This window comes from Globicephala melas, chromosome 20 (genome assembly GCF_963455315.2).
Source record: "Globicephala melas chromosome 20, mGloMel1.2, whole genome shotgun sequence".
Classification (NCBI taxonomy): domain Eukaryota; kingdom Metazoa; phylum Chordata; class Mammalia; order Artiodactyla; family Delphinidae; genus Globicephala; species Globicephala melas.
This window is the reverse complement of record NC_083333.1, coordinates 33,087,496-33,108,071: the sequence shown is the minus strand read 5'-3', so window position 1 is coordinate 33,108,071 and position 20,576 is coordinate 33,087,496. Positions and strand designations below refer to the sequence as shown.

Genomic DNA, 20,576 nt, shown 5'->3' with positions numbered 1-20,576 from the left:
AGCCAAGGAGAAGAATAGAGCAGGGAGTATGGAGCTGCCCTGGGACTACCTGGGGGCCTAGGGAGCACTGTGTGTGTGGGGGGGGGGGGGTGGCGTGTGGCCACGTGAAGCCATGTTGTCTGGTTTGACGTGCCTGTCCGTTCTGTGTTGTCCCTGAACATCCGCGGACAGTGCCACACTCCACTGACAGCCCCTGAGCTTCGGAGGGCAAGGCAAGAGGGGTTGCCAAGGAGCCAGGCGAGGAGCGCAGCAGCGGTTTGATTTCAAGACAATGAGGCTGCGGGGCACCAGCCCCAGGGAACTGCCAAGGCTCCTCTGGCCTCACAAGGGTCTGTCTGTGGCCCCAGAAGATAGCCAGGGCGGTGCAGGGCGTGGCCACCAGGCCGGGAGGGTCGTCTTCCTGGACTCTCACTTGACCCCAAGACGGAATGTCTGTTTCTTTTTGGTCTGGAAGTTAAGGGTTTTTTGTAAATTCGGTAAACATTAGAGCAGGGGAATTACAAAGGAGGGCGCGCCGGTGAGCGGAGACGCAGAGTTCCGCCGGTGCGTGTGCGCGCCCGCGGGTGAGAAAGGCCACGTGCGCGCGCGAGTGCCTCTGCCCAGGGAGACTCCTTTGTTCAAATCACACCAAGAGGTGTCCGTACAGAGCCCGCTTGCCAGATGGCCGCGCCCCGTCCCCGCGGCCGGCTGCGGGGAGCCCCTGCCCGGCCTCGGGAGCGTCCCCCCGGTCCCCGCGCCCGCCTTGCGAATTTGGGAGGCGAGGCAGGGAGGACCAGCCGCGCTGCGTTGCGGTGACCGGCAGTAACCCCGCGCGGGGCGCCCTCGGCCGGGTCAACGACCGCGCTCGCCCGCTGCGGTCCGCGCAGCGCCGGCCCATCACCCTATCGCCTAGCAACGCCCACTCGCGCGCCGCCATTGGTCCAGCGCGCACGCCCCCGGCCCCCGATTGGCTGTGGCTGCAGAGCGAGCCACGCCCCGGGCCGGCTTCGCTTGTCCCGGACGCCGGCCCTTCAGTCCTTACGCCCGGGGGTTCGTCCGGCCCCCAGTGTGGCCCCAGTATAACCCCCAGAGTGACCCAAGCAAGCCCCGTCCCGTTTCCACTGCGCGCCGTGCACACGTGGCCCCCGAGGCCCCGTGGGTGGGGGCGGCCCCGGGAGGCGTGGGGCGCGGAAGGGAAGTCGTGGGGCGGGGGTGACGCTGCGCCCCGCCCCAGCGCCCCCCGAGTCCCGGGGCCCCCAGCCCGGCGCCCCCCTGGCGCGCCCCCGCGCAGAGTCCCGGCGTCCGGCGGCGGCGCGCGGCATCACCCCACTGGCGGCGGCGCGCCTGGTCCCGGGGCGCAGCCCTGACGCTCATTGGCCTGGGCGGCGCAGCCAAGCTGTCAGCCCATGTGGCGTGTCCGCGCGGGGACGGCAGCGGTTAAATAGCGCCGGCGCGGGCCTAGAGGGAGCCAGAGAGACGGAAGCGGCCCGGCCTCCCCTCCACCGCGCGCTCCATCCTCGCTCTCCCTCCGCCGCCCACGCCACCGCCCGCGCCCGCGCCCGCGCCCAGACCAGGTACGAGCGGCCAGGCCGGGCCGGGGTCGGGAGTTGGTTGCCGGGGGCCGGAGTCCTGGGGCCGGGCAGGGGCCGGGGCGGGGGTGGTGCGGTCAGGCTCGAGGGGGCGCCGCCGGCCCGCATCTTCCGGCCTTGGGCGCGCGTCGTCCGGCGCGCCAGTGGCGAGGGGTAGCCCCGCACAGCCTGCCCTGGTCTCGGGGTCCGAGCCCCCGGTATGGATGTTCGAGCCCCACGGGGCGCCCGAGGCCGGGCGGCGAAAGGCCCTCGCGGCATGCCCCAGGCCCGGCGGGGCAGGTGGGCGGATGGCGAGGGGCGGACGCCCAGGAGCGCCGCGAACAGCCATTTTGGTCTTGGGCTGGGCCGGGCGGCTGCGGACCCTCGAGGGCCTGTAGGAGCCCCCAGCCGCCCCGTGTGCGCCCAGCTCCGGCAGCCCACAAGGGCCTCGTTTCAGGCCGGGCCGCCAAGCCCCTCCATCCGCAGCGTCCCCCCACCTCCGGGTGCGGGATAGCAGAGTCTCAGCCGACCGGAGGGCCTAAGAAGAAGGGAGGGTGGTGGGTGGAGGAGGCGCGGGGCCGGATGAGGACGGCTTCCCCACCACGTGGGCTCCGTTTGGAGCCCCCGAAGTTCTGGGGGGAGAGCGGCTCCTGCCCCGTACAGCCTCGCGGCGGCGCATGCGAGACAGTGCGCTCTGCAGGGGTCTCCACCCCCTTGCCTAGTCCCGCCGGACTCCGCGTGAATAGCAAGTAGGGGGAGAACAGAGCGGGCGCTTTCTGGAGAAGCAGCCGCCCCGGGAGCTGGTGCCTCTGGGCCGGCAAAGGGCTCTTTATTTAGCGCTGGGGGAGGGGGCTCCCTCTCTGCCGGGACAGCAGGGTGATGAGGGCACCCAAGGAAGACGGTCTCTCCACTTGCTTGTGCTTTCCTTTGCTCAGAGAGACGCTGGAGGGCCGCTGATTGGCGAGTCCAGCGGTCATTAGCGCCATGAGGCCCTGGAGCCTTGGTGGAAGTGTGCAGGATCAACCCTGGCCTTGCCCCCTTCCTCAAGGGCTGTACAGGAGCCCCCATCCTGGGCCCACAGCCTCAGGGTAGCCTAGGCTCCCTCGTTGGCGTCTTGGGAACCTGGGTCTGGGTGGCCAGGCAGGCTGCGTGGAGGTTGGCAAGCAGGACTCTGAGGCCTCAACCTGTGCAGGTGTGTGGGTCTGGGTAGCACTTGACCGGCACCTGACTAGGAGTAGTTCTCCAGGTTGGAGCTCGCTGGAGCAGCCATACAGGCTGGGTCTGTCCACTGTGGGGCAGGGACCAATTTTGCCCCAGAGCCCCCCAGGCCTTGGCACTCTCAGTGCCTGAGCCGTTGGGCCCAGCATGGAGGACAGCGTGGGGTGCTGAGTGCAGAGCCGGCCGGTCAGCAAGGGTGCGCTTTCTCACCCGCACGTTTGCCCTTTCTCCTTCGCCTGCTAAATTCCCTTGGCCAGCTCTTGATAGGCTGATGGCCAGGCAGCCCTTTCCTAGGAAGGGTTTGGGCCCTTCTCTGGGTTGGCCCTGCCTGCCTCCCACTGTGAGGCCCCCTCCTGGGACCACTGCAACAGGGCCGTTTTGGGGTCACCCCAGACCAGGGCCAATGCCCAGAGAGCCCAACACTGCCAGTGAGAGGTGCAGGCAGGCTGGACCGGAGTGGACTCCCCGCCTCCCAACCACCGTACACATACTTCACCCAGGGCATCCGTCCGGCTGGCACACAGCACAGGAGCTGGCCGTGTGGATCTTTGTTGTGGGGCTTTCTGAGCTGCTGCCCTCAGACCCTTGGGTGGGCCAGATGGAGGAGGGGGGTCAGGGAGCCAGGGCCGGGGGAGCAGCAGCTGGGCCTCCAGTGAGGCTGCAGACTGGCAGTGTGGGTGCTGAGGTTGACCAGTGTCCGGGCCCCCACACCACCCTCCCTGCAGAGAGAGCAGCCATGGAGGAGGTGGTGATCGCTGGCATGTCCGGGAAGCTGCCTGAGTCGGAGAACTTGGAGGAGTTCTGGGCCAATCTCATCGGCGGTGTGGACATGGTGACGGATGATGACAGGCGGTGGAAGGCAGGTAAGTGGGCCTGGGTTCTCCTCTCACTGCCGCTGGGTACACAGTCTCCAAGCTACCAGGACAGGCCTGCTCTGGCCTGAGCTTCCGTCCCACCTGCAGAGCCAACGGTCACCCAAGGTGAGGCCATGCTGCAGGCTCTTCCTGCGAGATGGCGCCAGGAGAAGGCTCAGGGCGAAGGAGAAACTGGGGCCTCTGGCCAGTGGGCTAGGGACTGAACTCCAGTCCGCAGGAGACTGAGGGCTGGCCCTGGGCGTGGTCTTTGCCCACTTCACAGATGAGCTGGGTAAGCTGCGAGGGGGCAGATCCAGAGCTAGGCCAGGTGGGTGAGCACCTTTGGCCCCACTGCCCACCACCTGGTCCCTGCAGAGCCTGGCCAGCCACTGCTGGCCCACATGTCCCAAACTGTCAGATAAGACACGAGGCTCTCCCAGGAAGCTGGTTGGACTCCCTCACGCCCAGTAGGTTCTTCAGCAGAGCGGCTCTTCCTGATCTACGGGATGTGAGTCAGTGTGGCGGAGCCTGGCCTGGCCTCAGCCTCTGGGGCCAGTGTCAGGCCAGGCAGGGGGTCTCCAGCCAGGACAGGACAGTGGTGGGTGGGAGGAGGGGGCCCTCCCCCCACCGTGCTGTGCTCTGGGACACCACCCGTGAGCCTCCCCCTAGGGCCCCCTCTCAGAAGTGGGCCCACCCATCCCGGGGAGCCTTGGCTCCCTGTTGCCACAGGGGCGCCACTGTCAGTCACTCGGGGCCGTGAGGTTCCGTGGCTGGCCCCTCCATCTGCGTGTGTTCCACAGGACTGTATGGCCTGCCCCGGCGGTTAGGCAAGCTGAAGGACCTGTCCCGGTTTGACGCCTCGTTCTTCGGGGTCCACCCCAAGCAGGCAAACACAATGGATCCCCAGCTGCGCTTGCTTCTGGAGGTCACCTATGAGGCCATTGTGGACGGAGGTGGGTCATCAGGAGGCTGACAGCCAACCTGGGACTTCTGGGGGCCCATCCCTGAGGTTCCTGCCGCTCCTCTTGAAAGCGTTCCTCCATTTTGCTTCTAAGAGCAACATGTGTTCATGACAAAACATCCAAAACATAGGAGCTGTTGAGGGAGCGGAGTCCTGGGCCGGGGCCAGTGGGCTGGGGAGGCATGGGCCTTGGGCAGGTCACATTTCACAGCTGCACACCAGAGGTGTCCCAGGCACGTCCTGATGCCCCAGTTTCCTCACTCCCCATTGCATGGCTGATCTTGGGGGCAAGGGAGGGTGCCAGGCAGAGTAGGAGGCGAGACCTGGCCCCACGACTGTTACCCTCCACACTCTTCTCTGCCGGGTTAAGTCTGGCCTTGGACAAGTGCCTCGAGGCCAGCTGCCCCTTGTCCCAGGGCACAGACTTGTCCCAGGGACACCAGGGACGTAGAAGTCCTGCCAGGTGGGAGAGGGGAGGCTGACATGTGAATGAGGCCCCTCAGTAGGTGAGCAGTGAGAGCTCAGCTCTGAGGGGGAACTTGGGGCCTGCCTGCTGCCACCTGTGGTTGACAGGGTAGGTATCCTGGCCTTGCAGTTTCTTGTCTTGCAGCAGATGCTAAGTAGTCTCTGGGGTTGACACTGAGCGTGATGGGGTTATGGACACATGCTGCCTGGGGTGGAGTGGAGGGGGGGTGAGAGGACCCTGGTAGGGGAAAGTGGAGACCTTTCCACTGCCCAGGCCCCACCCGGAGACCTTGGATGCGGCTCCCCAGGGGCCAGCCAGTGTCCCTCCCTCCTTCCCAAGCCTGGACACTCGGCTTTTGTCTCTCTCTGTCTTCTTATCTTGGCCCGCCCAGGGCAGGCCGCCCTCAGGGCTCACCAGACCCTGCCAGCAACACCAGGGGCCAGGGGAGTAGCCTAGGGACAATGCTGCCCTCTGTCCCCACCTCCGGCTGTCTCTGGCCGCTGCCTGACCCAGAGCCTGGAGCCCCACCTGGCACCCCGCCCGTGCCTGGGCCCTGGTTCCTTGTGACCTGGTTATCTGTTCTCAGCCCTACCTGGGCTGGCCGCCCCACTGTGGCTCTGCTCTCTCTTCCCTGGCCCACCTCGTCCCTTCCAGAGCCAGGCTGAGATGGAGCCTCCTCTCACCCAAGCCAGGGAGGCTGAGAGGCGAGAGCTGGGTGGTGGGCTGGGCATGTCACAGCAGCTAGGGCTGACCTCTGTCTCCTACAGGCATCAACCCAGCTTCCCTTCGTGGGACGAACACCGGTGTCTGGGTGGGTGTGAGCAGCTCTGAGGCCTCAGAGGCTCTGAGTCGAGACCCTGAGACCCTCATGGGCTACAGTATGGTGGGCTGCCAGCGCGCCATGATGGCCAACCGCCTCTCCTTCTTCTTCGACTTCAAAGGTGGGTGCACACACAGCTCCTCTGGGCCTCGGACTGGGGCAGGGTGGGGCCGGACGGCAGCTGAGACCCTTCCAGACTCTGACCTCCCCCCTCCGCGGAGGGCCTGCAGGGGTGAGGTCCTGGTATCATAGGCTCCACATGGAGGGCACCTGCTAAAGCTGCCAGGGCCCCAAGGTTGGGGGAGTCCCACAGCTGCATTGTGCCCTTGCCTGCAGGGCCCAGCGTTGCCCTGGACACAGCCTGCTCCTCCAGCCTGCTGGCCCTGCAGAGCGCCTACCAGGCCATCCGCAGTGGGGAGTGCCCCGCGGCCGTTGTGGGTGGCATCAACATCCTGCTGAAGCCCAACACCTCGGTGCAGTTCATGAAGTTGGGCATGCTCAGCCCTGAGGGCTCCTGCAAGTCCTTCGATGCAGCAGGTGAGGGCGGAGGGTGTGGGAGCACAGGATAGCACCCCCCGCCCCCGTTTCACCCTACACCAGCCCCTGAGCTCTGCCCTGAGCTCCTAGGCCTGAGGTGCCCTCTGCCCCCAGGGGACGGCTACTGCCGTGCAGAGGCTGTGGTGGCCGTCTTGCTGACCAAGAAGTCCCTGGCCCGACGGGTGTATGCCACCATCCTCAATGCTGGCACCAACACTGATGGCTTCAAAGAGCAAGGTGGGAGCATCCCGGGCAGGGTGAGGGTGGGGCTGCAGGCGGTTAGGTGATTGGTGGTGTGCTGAGGCCTGGCCCCGCCCACAGGCGTCACCTTCCCCTCTGGAGAGGTGCAGGAGCAGCTCATCCGCTCCCTGTACGAGTCGGCCGGGCTGACCCCCGAGTCCCTGGAGTATATCGAAGCCCATGGCACTGGCACCAAGGTGAGAGCCCTGCCTGGCCGTGTGCACACCCCACACCCCATGCCGGAGAGGTGCCAGGGTGGAGTCCTGACCTCCCTGAGTCCCCCACAGGTGGGCGACCCCCAGGAGCTGAATAGCATCATGCGGGCCCTGTGTGCCACCCGCCAGGACCCCCTGCTGATCGGGTCCACCAAGTCAAACATGGGGCACGCGGAGCCCGCCTCGGGGCTCGCAGCACTGATCAAGGTAGGCAGGCGGTCTGGGGCCATCCTGCCCCTGCCTCCTCAGCTTCCTGCTGCCCGGTCGGGGGAGGATCCCCACAAGCTGTGCTGTGGGGTGTGGGCCACTGAGACCCAGACAGCAGGGTGCCAGCATGTAGCCATTCCCTGCCCTAGTTCACTGGGCCAGACATCTTGCCCGGTACTGCTCCACAAGAGACCAAGCCAGAGGGTGGAAGCAGCGAGGCGGCCCCACCTGTCCAGGGCTGCCCTTCCCCGTGGCCTGCTGACCAGTTGGTAGCCCAGAGCATCCAGGTCAGCACTGCTCAGGCTCCCTGGTGCTCTGGGCTTCCTGGGCCACTGTAGCCACCCGTCTGCAGCTCTTAGATCGGGACCTGGGGTGGAGTCTGGCTGAGGGACCTTTGTGTCTAGCCCCATGGCCATTAGTCCGGAGGTGGCAGGGACCCTAGATGAGGCCCAAGGCCGAGAGGGGAAGGGGCCTGCGGCTCGGTCACCAGACCACTGCACTGGGACTGGGCAAGGTTGGGGGGAAGGAAGTCTGTTGCAGTGGGCAGGTGGCCTCAGAGTGTCCTCAGGAAGGGAAGTACCTGAAGCCCACCCTGACCAGCAGGGCAGGGATCCCGGGGCTGGCCACCCTACTGACCATTAGGCACCCATAGGTGCTGCTGTCCCTGGAACACGGGGTCTGGGCCCCCAACCTGCACTTCCACAGCCCGAACCCCGAGATCCCAGCGCTGCAAGACGGGCGGCTGCAGGTAGTGGACCGGCCTTTGCCCGTTCTCGGGGGCAATGTGGGCATCAACTCCTTCGGCTTCGGCGGCTCCAACGTGCATGTCATCCTCCGGCCCAACGCCCAGCCGCCCCCGCCACCTGCCCCACACTCTGCCCTGCCCCGTCTGCTGCGGGCCAGCGGGCGCACCCTTGAGGCGGTGCAGGGCCTGCTGGAGCAGGGCCTCCGGCACAGCCATGACCTGGCTTTCGTGAGCATGCTCAACGACATCGCGGCCACCCCCACGGCCACCATGCCCTTCCGTGGCTACGCTGTGCTGGGCGGCCAGGGCGGCAACCAGGAGGTGCACCAGGTGCCGGCTGGCAAGCGCCCACTCTGGTTCATCTGCTCCGGTGAGCCCCCGGCTCCCCAGGGTGTCCCCGAGGGCAGTGGGGGCAGGGCCGCGCAGCCCTGCCCTGACGCCTCTCACTGGGACAGGGATGGGCACACAGTGGCGCGGCATGGGGCTGAGCCTCATGCGCCTGGGCAGCTTCCGCGATTCCATCCTGCGCTCAGACGAGGCCGTGAAGCCTTTGGGACTGCAGGTGTCGGACCTGTTGCTGAGCACAGATGAGGCCACCTTTGATGACACCGTCCAGTCCTTCGTGAGCCTCACTGCCATCCAGGTGCACCCCCGGGGTCTGGGGTGAGCGGGCCGGCAGGGCGGTCAGCCTGGCGTCCCCGGGACTGGCGTGACGCACCCTGTTCCCCCAGATTGCCCTCATAGACCTGCTGACCTCCATGGGCCTGCGGCCTGACGGCATCATCGGGCACTCCCTGGGTGAGGTGGCCTGCGGCTACGCCGACGGCTGCCTCTCTCAGGAGGAGGCTGTCCTCGCTGCCTACTGGAGGGCCCAGTGCATCAAGGAGGCCAACATCCCGCCTGGGGCCATGGCAGCTGTGGGTAGGTGTTGCCCTGCGCTCTGCCATCCCACTCCACCCATGGGCCTGAGGGTCTCCGTGGGAGGGGACGTCTACGCTGGCACTTTCGACATTGGTGCTGGGCAGAGGCAGGGTTCTGGGGTGACTCGCCGGCCGCCGTCCTCCTCACTTCAGGGTGAGAGCGACCCTGACAGCCTGCTCCAGTGTGCCCTGTATGGCCCCCCTGAGCCTGCTGGCCTTGGTGCTCAGCACACTTGCCCATGGGCATCAGGAGAGGCCAGCATGGTTTTCCCATGAGCCTGAGCTAACTGGGGGCTGCAGGGGAAGGAGTGGGCCTGTTCGCACTTCGGGCAGGCAGGGCTGGGGACGGAAGGACACCCGAGAAAACCTGAGGGACTGGCAGGAGAGTGAGGCCAAGGTCCTCTGTGGTTGGTCAGACGTAGGAGCCTTTGGCCTCAATACTGAGCCGAAACTGGCTCCCGCCTCTGGGGTAGCATTAACGACACCTCTGCCTGAAATCAGACACGGCAGGGGTGAAAGTGCCTCGTAAAGGTGCCGCTGTGCAGCTGTCATCACCGCCTCTGTCGTTAGAGCCACCCCGGCAACGTCTTCCTCCCCCTGGGGAGGGGCTGAGTGAGGGTGCCGGCTCCCTGTGGCCACCTTCTGAGGCTGTCTCTGCCCCCAGGCTTGTCCTGGGAAGAGTGTAAGCGGCGCTGCCCCCCTGGTATCGTGCCTGCCTGCCACAACTCCAAGGACTCTGTGACCATCTCCGGACCTCAGGTGGGCCCTGGGAGGCGAGGCCTCATCCCCAAGTCCCCTCCTATCCCTCAGGGTGAGCTCTGCATGGGGAGCGGGGCACAGGCCTAGGACTGCTCGTCCAGCGCCCCTGCGCCCTCCCCGCCCCCACCCCAGGCCGCAATGTCCGAGTTCGTGCAGCAGCTGAAGCAGGAGGGTGTGTTTGCCAAGGAGGTGCGGACAGGTGGCATAGCGTTCCACTCCTACTTCATGGACTCCATCGCCCCTGCGCTGCTGCAGGCACTCAAGAAGGTGGGTTGCTGCCCCATGGGCTGCCTGGCGGGGGCCTCCCGGAGGGCGGGCGGGCAGGCGGCCCCAAGCTCCCTCACGCCGACCCAGCCTGACCGTGTGTGCAGGTGATCCGGGAGCCACGGCCCCGCTCCGCGTACTGGCTCAGCACCTCCATCCCCGAGGCCCAGTGGCAGGGCCACCTGGCCCGCACGTTCTCAGCTGAGTACAACGTTAACAACCTGGTGAGCCCTGTGCTGTTCCAGGAGGCACTGAGGCACGTGCCCGAGCACGCCGTGGTGCTGGAGATCGCCCCCCACGCCCTGCTGCAGGTGCGTGCTGGGGGGGCAGGATGGTCAGGTCCGGGAGGGATGGCAGTCGGGCTCCGTGTGGCCTTGTGGGGTTGGGTGGGAGCTAGTCAGGGAGGCCCAGCCTGTCTCTGCCTCTCAGGCCATCCTGAAGAGAGGCCTCAAGTCCAGCTGCACCGTCATCCCGCTGATGAAGAAGGACCACAGGGACAACCTGGAGTTCTTCCTCGGCAACGTGGGCAGGCTCCACCTGATGGGGTGCGTCCCCTCGCCCTGCTTGACCCTGGGAGCCCCTCAGCCATAGGCTGGCCTTGAGATCGTCCCCAGGAAGCGGGGCTGTGGGTGCTGGGCCACTGTCACACCCTCACTGCAGCCCCCACCCCACCCCGTCTCGGTCATCCCTGGGGTCTTAGGGGAGAATGGTTGGCAGTACCCACCCAGGGTGGTCCTGGGGTCCAATGTGCTGCTCACATCTCCCCTCTGCACCCTCCAGCATTGACATCAACCCCAACGGTCTGTTCCCACCCGTGGAGTTCCCGGCCCCCCGGGGGACCCCCCTCATTTCCCCGCACATCAGGTGGGACCACAGCCAGACTTGGGATGTGCCCGCCATGGAGGACTTCCCCAGCGGCTCGAGCTGCTCCTCTGCCACTGTCTATAAGATCGGTGAGTGAGGTGTGGGCAGGCGGGGGGCGGCTCCTTCCTCCCGCTCGCTGGCACTAAGGCCCATGCCCCACAGATGCCAGCCCTGAGACCCCTGACCACTACCTGTTGGATCACTGCATCGACGGCCGCGTAATTTTCCCCGCCACTGGCTACCTATTCCTGGTCTGGAAGACGCTGGCACGAGCCCTGGACCAAAACATGGAGCAGGTGCCTGTGGTGTTCGAGGACGTGACACTACACCAGGCCACCATCCTGCCCAAGACAGGTGAGGCCGGCGGCTCGGGATGCGGGGCGGGAGTGCCGCCTGCTGACCTCTGCTGCTGACCTCTGACCCTGCTGCCTGCAGGGACCGTGCCCCTGGAAGTGCGGCTTCTGGAGGCTTCGTGCACCTTCGAGGTGTCTGAGAACGGCAACCTGATCGTGAGCGGTGAGCGGGGGCACCCGCCCAGGCTGCAGAGTCCCTGGTGGGGGTCTCTGGGTGGACCCTGGCTGCCAGCTCAGCCCGGCCTTGCCCTCAGGCCCTCTGCCACCCCCGCCCACAGGGCAGATACACCAGTGGAAGGACCCCGATCCCAGGCTCTTTGACAACCAGTATGGCACGGGCCCCACACCTGTAGACCCCAGTGCTGCGTTCCACCTGAGCCAGAGCGACGTGTACAAGGAGCTGCGGCTGCGGGGCTACAACTACGGCCCCCACTTCCAGGGCATCCTCGAGGCCAACCTCGAAGGTGGGTGCAAGGGGGCCCCACTTTATACTCAGGAACATGCTTTGGGGCTAACTCCTGCTGCCCGGCGTTAGATGCCCAAGCTGGGTGAAGGGAGGGCAGTTGTGGGTGTGAGGGGGCCGCATGGAGGAGAGGGCCCACTGGGGGAGAGACCCAACCTGGCCGACTGACGGTCCCTCCACCCCAGGTAACACAGGCCGGCTGCTGTGGAAAGACAACTGGGTGACCTTCCTGGACACCATGCTGCAGATGTCCCTCCTGGTCCCGGGCCACCGCAACCTGTGCCTGCCCACACGCATCACCGCCATCCACATCGACCCCACCACCCACCGGCAGAAGCTGTACGCGCTGCAAGGCGAGACACAAGGTAGCCCCGCCCTGGCCCCACACACTTGTGTCCCTGCGCCAGGTGCTGCCTGCACTTACCCAGCACGTCCCCGCAGTGGCCGACGTGGTGGTGAACAGGTATCTGAACAGCATCGTGGCCGGCAGCGTCCACATCTCGCGGCTCCACGCCTCGGTGGCCCCTCGGCGGCAGCAGGAGCAGCTGGCACCCGTCCTGGAGAAGTTCTGCTTCACGCCGCATGTGGAGAGCGGGTGCCTGGCTGGGAGCCTGGCCCTGCAGGAGGAGCTGCAGCTGTGCAGGGGTGAGGCCTGCGCCCACCCCCTTCATCCCGGGGTCCAGCTCCCAGTTCCTGTGCCCAGTCTGGCAAAGGGGAGCTCATCACCTCCCCTCATCGCCCCGTCACAGCCCCTCCTTCATGTGGAGCCCAAATCTGCCTTCCCCTCGTGAGTGCCCCCAGGCCTGGCTCCCCCCACCCAGAGCTGATGTCTTCAGAGGAGGCCTAGCACACACAGGTGACAGATTTGTCCCCTTCTGTCTATGCCCCTAGCCAGGCATATAGGCGTAATGCCATGAGACAGCTCCCTACACAGGGCTCACACCCAACCTGATGGGTGGGGAGAGCTGGGGAGGGGCAGCAGGGCCATCAAGGCACTGAACCCACCCTCTGGAGAATCCACCCTCCGTAGGGCTCACACCTGGGTGGGAGGCAGAGCAGCCCTTCACCCGCCCAGTGGTCCAGATGGTTGATGCCAGTTTCTAGCCCTGGAGGACTGGACTGCCCACTCCGTCCTTCTATTTGCTGTCAGTGGGCAGAGCCGGGCGGTGGGTCCTGCTTACCTCTGAGTCCCTGCTCCAGGCAGACACCAGTTGCTGGGGGACCTTCAGGAACCCCAGCCCAGCTGAGGCTCTTCCCTAGCACCCATCTCTCTCCTCCCCAGGGCTGGCACAGGCACTGCAGACGAAGGTGGCCCAGCAGGGGTTGAAGATGGTGGTGCCCGGGCTGGACAGTGCCCAGGCTCCCCGGGAGGCCCCGCAGCAGGGCCTGCCTCGGCTGCTGGCCGCTGCCTGCCAACTGCAACTCAATGGGAACCTACAGCAGGAACTGGGCCAGGTCCTGGCCCAGGAGAGGCCCCTGCTGTGTGACGACCCCCTGCTCAGCGGCCTCCTCGACTCCCCAGCACTGAAGGCGTGCGTGGACACCGCCCTGGAGAACACGGCCAGCCTCAGAATGAAGGTGGTGGAGGTGGGTGCTGGGCGCAGAGGCAAGCACTGTGGACCCAGACGCAGGCAGCCCCGAACACCAGGAGGGCCGGGGCCCCTCTGAAGCGAGGCCGCCCGCACACTGAAGGGGAAGGGGCACAGAGAAGGGGCTGGAGGTGGGCTCTGCGGGTGCTGTGGACAGGGCAGCGCTGGCCCGTGGCCTCAGCGGAGTTGGTGGGTGGGCCTTTCTGGGAGACACCCAGCTGAGGGGGTGGGTGCGCCTGCCCCGCGGCAGCTGATCCAAGGAGCTCTTCCACCCCAGGTGCTGGCCGGTGACGGCCGACTCTATTCCCGCATCCCGGCGCTGCTTAACACCCAGCCCCTGATGCAGCTGGACTACATAGCCACTGACCGCCACCCCCAGGCCCTGGAGGCGGCCCAAGCCAAGCTGCAGCAGCTCGACCTGACCCAAGGCCAGTGGGACCCTGTGGACCCGGCCCCCAGCAGCCTGAGCAGGGCTGACCTCCTGGTGTGCAACTGTGCCCTGGCCACCCTTGGTGACCCAGCCACGGCCGTTGGCAACATGGCGGCTACCCTGAAGGAGGGAGGCTTCCTGCTGCTGCACACGCTGCTCGGAGGTTACTCCCTGGGGGAGACTGTCGCCTTTCTCACCTGCTCTGAGTCACATCAAGGGGGGCAGCACCTCCTGAGCCAGGTGCGGGGCGGGGCCGGGATGGGGAGGGGCCGGGATGGGGAGGGGCCAGGAGGCTGCCGAGCACTGACCCCCCAACGCACAGGACGAGTGGGAGAGCCTATTTACCGGGGCATCCCTGCACCTGGTGGCCCTGAAGAGGTCCTTCTACGGCTCTGTGCTCTTCCTGTGCCGCCGGCCAGCCCCGCAGGATAGCCCAGTCTTCCTGTCCGTGGAGGACGCCAGCTTCAGATGGGTCGACTCACTGAAGGTCAGTCCCTCCCAGCCCTGGCCAGGCCTGGCTAATGCAGCTCCAACGCTGGGGCCTGGGGAGCCCCCAGAAGCCAACCCCTCCCTCGTTCTACAGAACATCCTGGCTGACTCCTCGTCCCGGCCCGTGTGGCTCATGGCCGTCGGCTGCACCACCTCAGGTGTCGTGGGCATGGTGAACTGTCTCCGAAAAGAGCCCGGCGGGCACCAGATTCGGTGAGATGCCCACTGAGCTGCATGCCCCTTTCTCCTCCCCTCCAACCCCCCCCCCCCAGCTTCCCCTCACCTGTCTGGCTGCCCATAGGTGCGTCCTGGTGTCCAACCTCAGTAGCACGTCCCCCACCCCTGAGATGGACCCAAACTCCTTGGAGCTGCAGAAGGTGCTACAGGGGGACCTGGTGATGAACGTCTACCGGGACGGGGCCTGGGGGGCGTTCCGCCACTTCCCACTGGAAAAGGGTGAGCGCCCAATGTGCCACCCTGCCCCCCCAGTCTCCTCACCTCGCAGCTGGGTGGGCTGAGAAGGAGAGGGCAGGGGGACCCTGGCTGGAAGCCCTGCCCAGCCCAGGGCTGCGTGTGACCCTGTGGCAGCTCCACTTTCTGTCACCCACAGACCGGCCAGAGGAGCAGACAGAGCATGCCTTCATAAACATCCTCACCCGAGGGGACCTCTCCTCCATCCGCTGGGTCTGCTCTCCTCTGCGCCACGCCCAGCCCACTGGCCCTGGAGTCCAGCTCTGCACCATCTATTATGCCTCCCTCAACTTCCGAGACATCATGCTGGCCACGGGCAAGCTGTCCCCTGACGCCATCCCAGGTACAGGCAGCACACGGTGGGGGGACCAGAACAAAGACCCTTGGGGCCAGGACCTGGGAAGAGGGGGGTCCTCACCCCACAATGCTCAGGAACCTGGGAGGCTCCTCGAGCCCAAGCTCACACACTGGGGTCCTCCTGGGGAGGTAAGGGGCTCACCCACCATCTGCCTCCAGGAAAATGGGTCGCTCGAGACTGCATGCTGGGCATGGAGTTCTCCGGCCGAGATGCCAGAGGCAAGCGTGTGATGGGGCTGGTGCCCGCCGAAGGCCTGGCCACCTCCATTCTGGTGTCTCAAGACTTCCTGTGGGACGTGCCTTCCAACTGGTGAGTCGGTCAGGGCTGTGACCTGGGGCCCAACATGGATGTGGCCAGGGATCAGGCCAGAGCTGACCCCTGCGCTGTGCCCATAGGACCCTGGAGGAGGCAGCTTCAGTGCCCGTCGTCTATGCCACAGCCTATTACGCGTTGGTAGTACGCGGACGCATGCAGCCTGGGGAGACAGTGCTCATCCACTCGGGCTCGGGCGGTGTGGGTCAGGCCGCCATCGCCATCGCTCTCAGCCTGGGCTGCCGCGTCTTCACCACTGTGGGTAAGCCTACAGCCCTTCCCAGAGCCCAGGACTGCCCCTCCAACGCCTGAAGCCCAGACTTACCAGCAGTGTCTCTCCCCACCAGGGTCAGCTGAAAAGCGGGCATACCTCCAGGCCAGGTTCCCACAGCTCAACGAAGCCAGCTTTGCCAACTCCCGGGACACGTCCTTCGAGCAGCACGTGCTTTGGCACACGGCCGGGAAGGGTGAGTGGCTCCCATCACTAGCCAACCACCATCCACCCATATTCTCAGCCCCCTCTTCCTCCCATCCCCCCCTCTCCGGCCAAGCTGGAGGAGACACCGGCCCAGGCGGGGACAGGGTCTGGCCTTCTGGACTTGTGCCACGTTGGCTGGGCAGTGGTCTTGACTGTGAGGACCCCTCTTGCCCCCCCACCCCAAGGTGTTGACCTCGTCCTGAATTCCCTGGCGGAAGAAAAGCTGCAGGCCAGCGTGCGGTGCCTGGCCCAGCATGGTCGATTCCTGGAAATCGGCAAATTTGACCTTTCCAACAACCATCCCCTGGGTGAGGCTGGGCAGCAGGCCGGGTGGGCAGGGGGCTGTTGGGCAGGGCAGGGGTCCACAGGGTGGGCTGTCAGCTGAGTAGTGAGGCCGCCACCTGCCCACCTGTCCAGGCATGGCCATCTTCCTGAAGAACGTGACTTTCCACGGGATCCTGCTGGATGCAATCTTTGATGACGACAGCGCCACCTGGCAGGAGGTGTCGGCGCTGCTGCAGGCGGGCATCCGGGACGGTGTGGTGCAGCCCCTCAAGTGCACCGTGTTCCCCAAGACCCAGGTGGAGGACGCCTTCCGCTACATGGCCCAGGGCAAACACATCGGCAAAGTGGTCCTCCAGGTGAGTAGGGCACCCCAGGCACCCCCAGCTCCGGCCCCTGCCGGCAGTGTGTGAACAGCGGTGCTACCTGGGCTGCAGGTACGCGAGGAAGAGCAGGAGGCGGTGCTGCAAGGGACCAAGCCCACCCTGACGGCGGCCTTGTCCAAGACCTACTGCCCAGCCCACAAGACCTACATCATCACAGGGGGCCTGGGTGGCTTCGGCCTAGAGCTGTCCCAGTGGCTCATGCTGCGAGGGGCCCAGAAGCTGGTGCTGACCTCCCGCTCCGGGATCCGCACAGGTGACCGGCCCCAGGGAGCACGAGGGTGGGGCGGTGGGAGAGGCCTCAGTCAGCTCCCCGTCCTGCTGCCCTCCGGGCGCCTGGGCCTAGGGCCAGAGCCCTGATTTGCCCATCCCCACCATCTGTGTCCCGCAGGCTACCAGGCCAGGCAGGTCCGTGAGTGGAGACGCCAGGGTGTGCAGGTCCTGGTGTCCACCAGCAACGCCAGCTCGCTGGATGGTGCCCGGAGCCTCATCACTGAGGCCACCCAGCTTGGGCCTGTAGGCGGCGTCTTCAACTTGGCCATGGTGAGGACGGCTCTAAAGGGGCTGCAGCCAGCTGCCCAGGGAAGCCCCCCGCCCCAAGCAAGCCCTCCGAAGCCCTGGGGCAAAGGCAGGTGCTAAGATCCCCTCACCCCAGGTCCTGAGAGACGCCATGCTGGAGAACCAGACCCCTGAGTTCTTCCAGGACGTCAACAAACCCAAGTACAATGGCACCCTGAACTTGGACAGGTGGGCTCCTCCCTTCTCTCTCTCCTTCTCCCAGCCCTCCCCCGCACGACCCTCACACTGCTGTCCAGAGACCAGGCCACAGGCCTCTGCCGGGGTCTGAACCAAGGGTCCGGGACAGTGGAGGCGGTTTGGCAGGCGAGCCAGGGATCCTGGGCATGTCGGCCAGTGGGCTGGGGAGGCCGGCTGGGGGTGACTCAAGAACCCACAGGGTGACCCGGGAGGCATGCCCCGAGCTGGACTACTTCGTGGTCTTCTCCTCGGTGAGCTGCGGGCGTGGCAACGCCAGCCAGACCAACTACGGGTTCGCCAACTCCGCCATGGAGCGCATATGTGAGAAGCGCCGGCATGACGGCCTCCCAGGTGGGTCCGCCCGCCCCTCCTCCTCCACTCCTGCGGTGCCACCCTCACTTGTGCCCCTTCTCACCCCAGCCCCCCACCCTCCCTCACCCGCAGGCCTTGCCGTGCAGTGGGGTGCAATTGGCGATGTGGGCGTCGTGCTGGAGACCATGGGTACCAACGACATAGTCATTGGCGGGACGCTGCCCCAACGCATCATCTCCTGCATGGAGGTGCTGGACCTCTTCCTGAACCAGCCCCACCCCGTCCTGAGCAGCTTTGTGCTGGCGGAGAAGAAGGCCGCAGCCCATGGTGACGGCAGCAGCCAGCAGGACCTGGTGAAGGCTGTGGCTCACATCCTGGGTGAGGGAGCACCCTGCACCCCCCAGCTGGCAGACACTCAGCTCCCCTGAGTCTGGTCTCCCTGGCTGCAGAAGGGGGCATGCCGGCTTGCTCATGGAGGGAGAGACACAGGTGGTCTGTGCAGAGCTGGGTGGGTGCTGTGTGCCATGACCATAGTGATGATGGTTTGGGAAGACCCAGCCATCAGGGCACAGTACCCACCAAGGCCCATCCCCCATTGCCAACTGAGCGCCTCTCCCCAGGCATCCGTGACTTGGCCACTGTCAACTTGGACAGCTCACTGGCAGACCTGGGCCTAGACTCACTCATGGCCGTGGAGGTGCGCCAGACGCTGGAGCGAGAGCATGACCGGGTGCTGTCCATGCGGGAAATCCAGCAGCTCACGCTCCGGAAGCTGCAGGAACTTTCCTCGCAGGCTGGCACAGCTGATGGTAGGTGTGGAGGGGGGTATCCCCGAAACAGCACAGGTCCTCTCAGTGCTGCTGGCCTGTGAGCAGCCTGGACCCACCCGCCCCCACCCAGGTCAGGGCTCGTCCATCTGGCCCCGTCCTGAGAGCCCTCAGTGGGAGCCCAGTGCCCCCATCCACCTCCTACCCTAGCCACCAGCAGCCCCAGTCAGGTGTGTGCGTGTATATGTGTGCATGCTGGGGGATTGTAGCAGGGGACCCCATGTGGCCCCGGCCCTCCCTGGCATCTGCCCCTCTTCACAGAGCTGGTGGCCCCCACACCCAAGGAGGACAGCCCTGCCCGGCAGCAGGCCCAGCTGAACCTGAGCACCCTGCTGGTGAACCCTGAGGGCCCGACCTTGGCTCCACTCAACTCTGTGCAGAGCTCCGAGCGGCCCCTATTCCTGGTGCACCCCATCGAGGGCTCCATCACGGTGTTCCACAGCCTGGCTGCCAAGCTCAGCATTCCCACCTACGGCCTGCAGTGCACGGGAGGTATGTCAGGGTCCTGCGGAGCTGTCCCCACAGCGGGCCTCCTCCGTCCCCCAGTGGGTTGGGGGTGACGTGCACGTCCAGACAAGGGCTAAGCCTCACGCTGTCCCTGCAGCTGCGCCCCTGGACAGCATCCAGAGCCTGGCCGCCTACTACATCGAGTGCATCAGGCAGGTGCAGCCAGAGGGGCCCTACCGCATCGCTGGCTACTCCTATGGGGCCTGCGTGGCCTTTGAGATGTGCTCACAGCTGCAGGCACAGCAGAGCGCCGGCCCCACGAACAATAGCCTCTTCCTGTTCGATGGCTCGCACACCTACGTGTTGGCCTACACGCAGGTGAGGACGGCAACGGCGCCCCTGGGGCCGGGTCTGGAGTCCCAGCCCCTTGTGCCGCCACTGCAGCAGCCCCTCCTCCCTTTGCAGAGCTACCGCGCCAAGATGACCCCTGGCTGCGAGGCCGAGGCCGAGGCCGAGGCCATGTGCTTCTTCGTACAGCAGTTCACTGACGCGGAGCACGGCAGGGTGAGTCTGCAGATACCGCGCGGCCAGAGGCCTCCCGACACCCCTGCCCCCCATTCACGTGCCTGGCGCCACTCATCGTCCTGTCTGTCCTCCAGGTGCTGGAGGCGCTACTGCCCCTCGAGGGCCTGGAGGAGCGCGTGGCAGCCGCCGTGGAGCTGATCGCACAGAGCCATGCGGGCCTGGACCGCCATGCCGTCCGCTTCGCGGCGCGCTCCTTCTACCAGAAGCTGCGGGCGGCCGAGAAGTACACGCCGCAGGCCACCTACCATGGCAACGTGACACTGCTGCGCGCCAAGACAGGCGGCACCTACGGCGAGGACCTGGGCGCCGACTACAACCTGTCCCAGGTGTGCGACGGCAAGGTGTCCGTGCACGTCATCGAGGGTGACCACCGCACGCTGCTGGAGGGCAGCGGGCTGGAATCCATCCTCAGCATCATCCACAGCTCCCTGGCCGAGCCCCGGGTCAGCGTGCGGGAGGGCTAGGCCGGAGGCTCCTGCATGCGGGGCCCACCCCGCCGGCCCCGCACCCCACGTGCAGCCACCAGTAGGACCAGCGCCCTCCCCGCTCCCACCCCCATCCCGGCTGCCCCGGGCGCGGGGCTGGGACCCGCGCCGCCAACTCGGAGACCTGCCCGGTCTGTGAAGAGTCGGCCGAGCCGCCAGCCAGGCCAAGCTTCCTGAATCGCGCGGGCTCTGCCACGCGGGTCCATTTGTCGTTTCTCCGTTTGGATTCTCCTATTTATTGGGTCGCCAGGGAGACGCCGGTTGGTCCACCTGTGAGGCCGGCGCACGGTAGCCAGGCCGGGGCCCCATGATGCCGGCAGTGGAGCGGAGCAGCCCCGGGCACTGGGCACCCACCCTGTTCGTCTGTGTTCATTTTTCAAGAAACAACATTCAAACTGCTGCTTGGATTTTGAAATTTACTGTAATTGTCTGTGTAAAGAACCATGTCTGGATACTGTTTCATTTTTACACCAACCTGGTAGAAATGTTGTCTCCTCTGGAGCCTCCCCATGATTAAACCGCACGTGCGCTCTGGCCTCTGGGCATCCTTTCTTCCTGACCAGCCCTGTGAGCCTGCGCTGTCCTGGCCAAGTCCTGGTGGCCCGGAAGGGACCACCCTCTGCTCCCTGCTGGAGGGAGGGGGCAACGCCTGGCTCCTGAAAGCAGGCTGGACACCTTGAGGCAGGGGCCCCTCTATCAGGGAGGCTTGACCAGGAGGAGACAGGTATGCCGTCTTATGATCCACTGGCGTAATCGTGGGGTACCCCCTAGGGTACCCTTGCCAGATTTCCTTATCCCTCAGGGAAACCTCAGGTTTTCTCTCCTGGGCCTCAACTGAGTGGAGGATGCCCACCCACATTATTGAGAGTAAACTTTTATTTGAAGTCACCTGATCGTAGACGTGAAGCGCACGGACCAAATACCTTCACAGCAACACCT

The 20,576-nt window shown here is 65.9% G+C and overlaps 1 protein-coding gene across 1 annotated transcript; it reads left to right on the top strand.

Annotated features, from left to right (window-relative positions):
* The first annotated feature begins 1,394 nt into the window (after positions 1–1,394).
* FASN (fatty acid synthase) lies at positions 1,395–20,172 on the top strand. Its single transcript, XM_030843396.2, has 42 exons — positions 1,395–1,553; positions 3,491–3,628; positions 4,420–4,572; positions 5,814–5,987; positions 6,203–6,403; positions 6,518–6,640; positions 6,725–6,840; positions 6,931–7,065; positions 7,718–8,180; positions 8,266–8,453; positions 8,542–8,731; positions 9,395–9,489; positions 9,622–9,756; positions 9,861–10,064; positions 10,183–10,298; positions 10,534–10,706; positions 10,780–10,971; positions 11,053–11,133; positions 11,249–11,434; positions 11,619–11,798; positions 11,875–12,078; positions 12,716–13,020; positions 13,300–13,692; positions 13,775–13,939; positions 14,036–14,154; positions 14,243–14,397; positions 14,552–14,755; positions 14,929–15,079; positions 15,166–15,344; positions 15,430–15,549; positions 15,746–15,868; positions 15,978–16,201; positions 16,280–16,481; positions 16,617–16,768; positions 16,881–16,972; positions 17,181–17,332; positions 17,426–17,671; positions 17,914–18,102; positions 18,382–18,612; positions 18,725–18,945; positions 19,033–19,131; positions 19,227–20,172. The coding sequence occupies exons 2-42, from the start codon at positions 3,502–3,504 to the stop codon at positions 19,614–19,616; spliced, it is 7,548 nt and encodes a 2,515-aa protein (XP_030699256.2). The 5' UTR covers positions 1,395–1,553; positions 3,491–3,501; the 3' UTR covers positions 19,617–20,172.
* Positions 20,173–20,576: the final 404 nt, after the last annotated feature.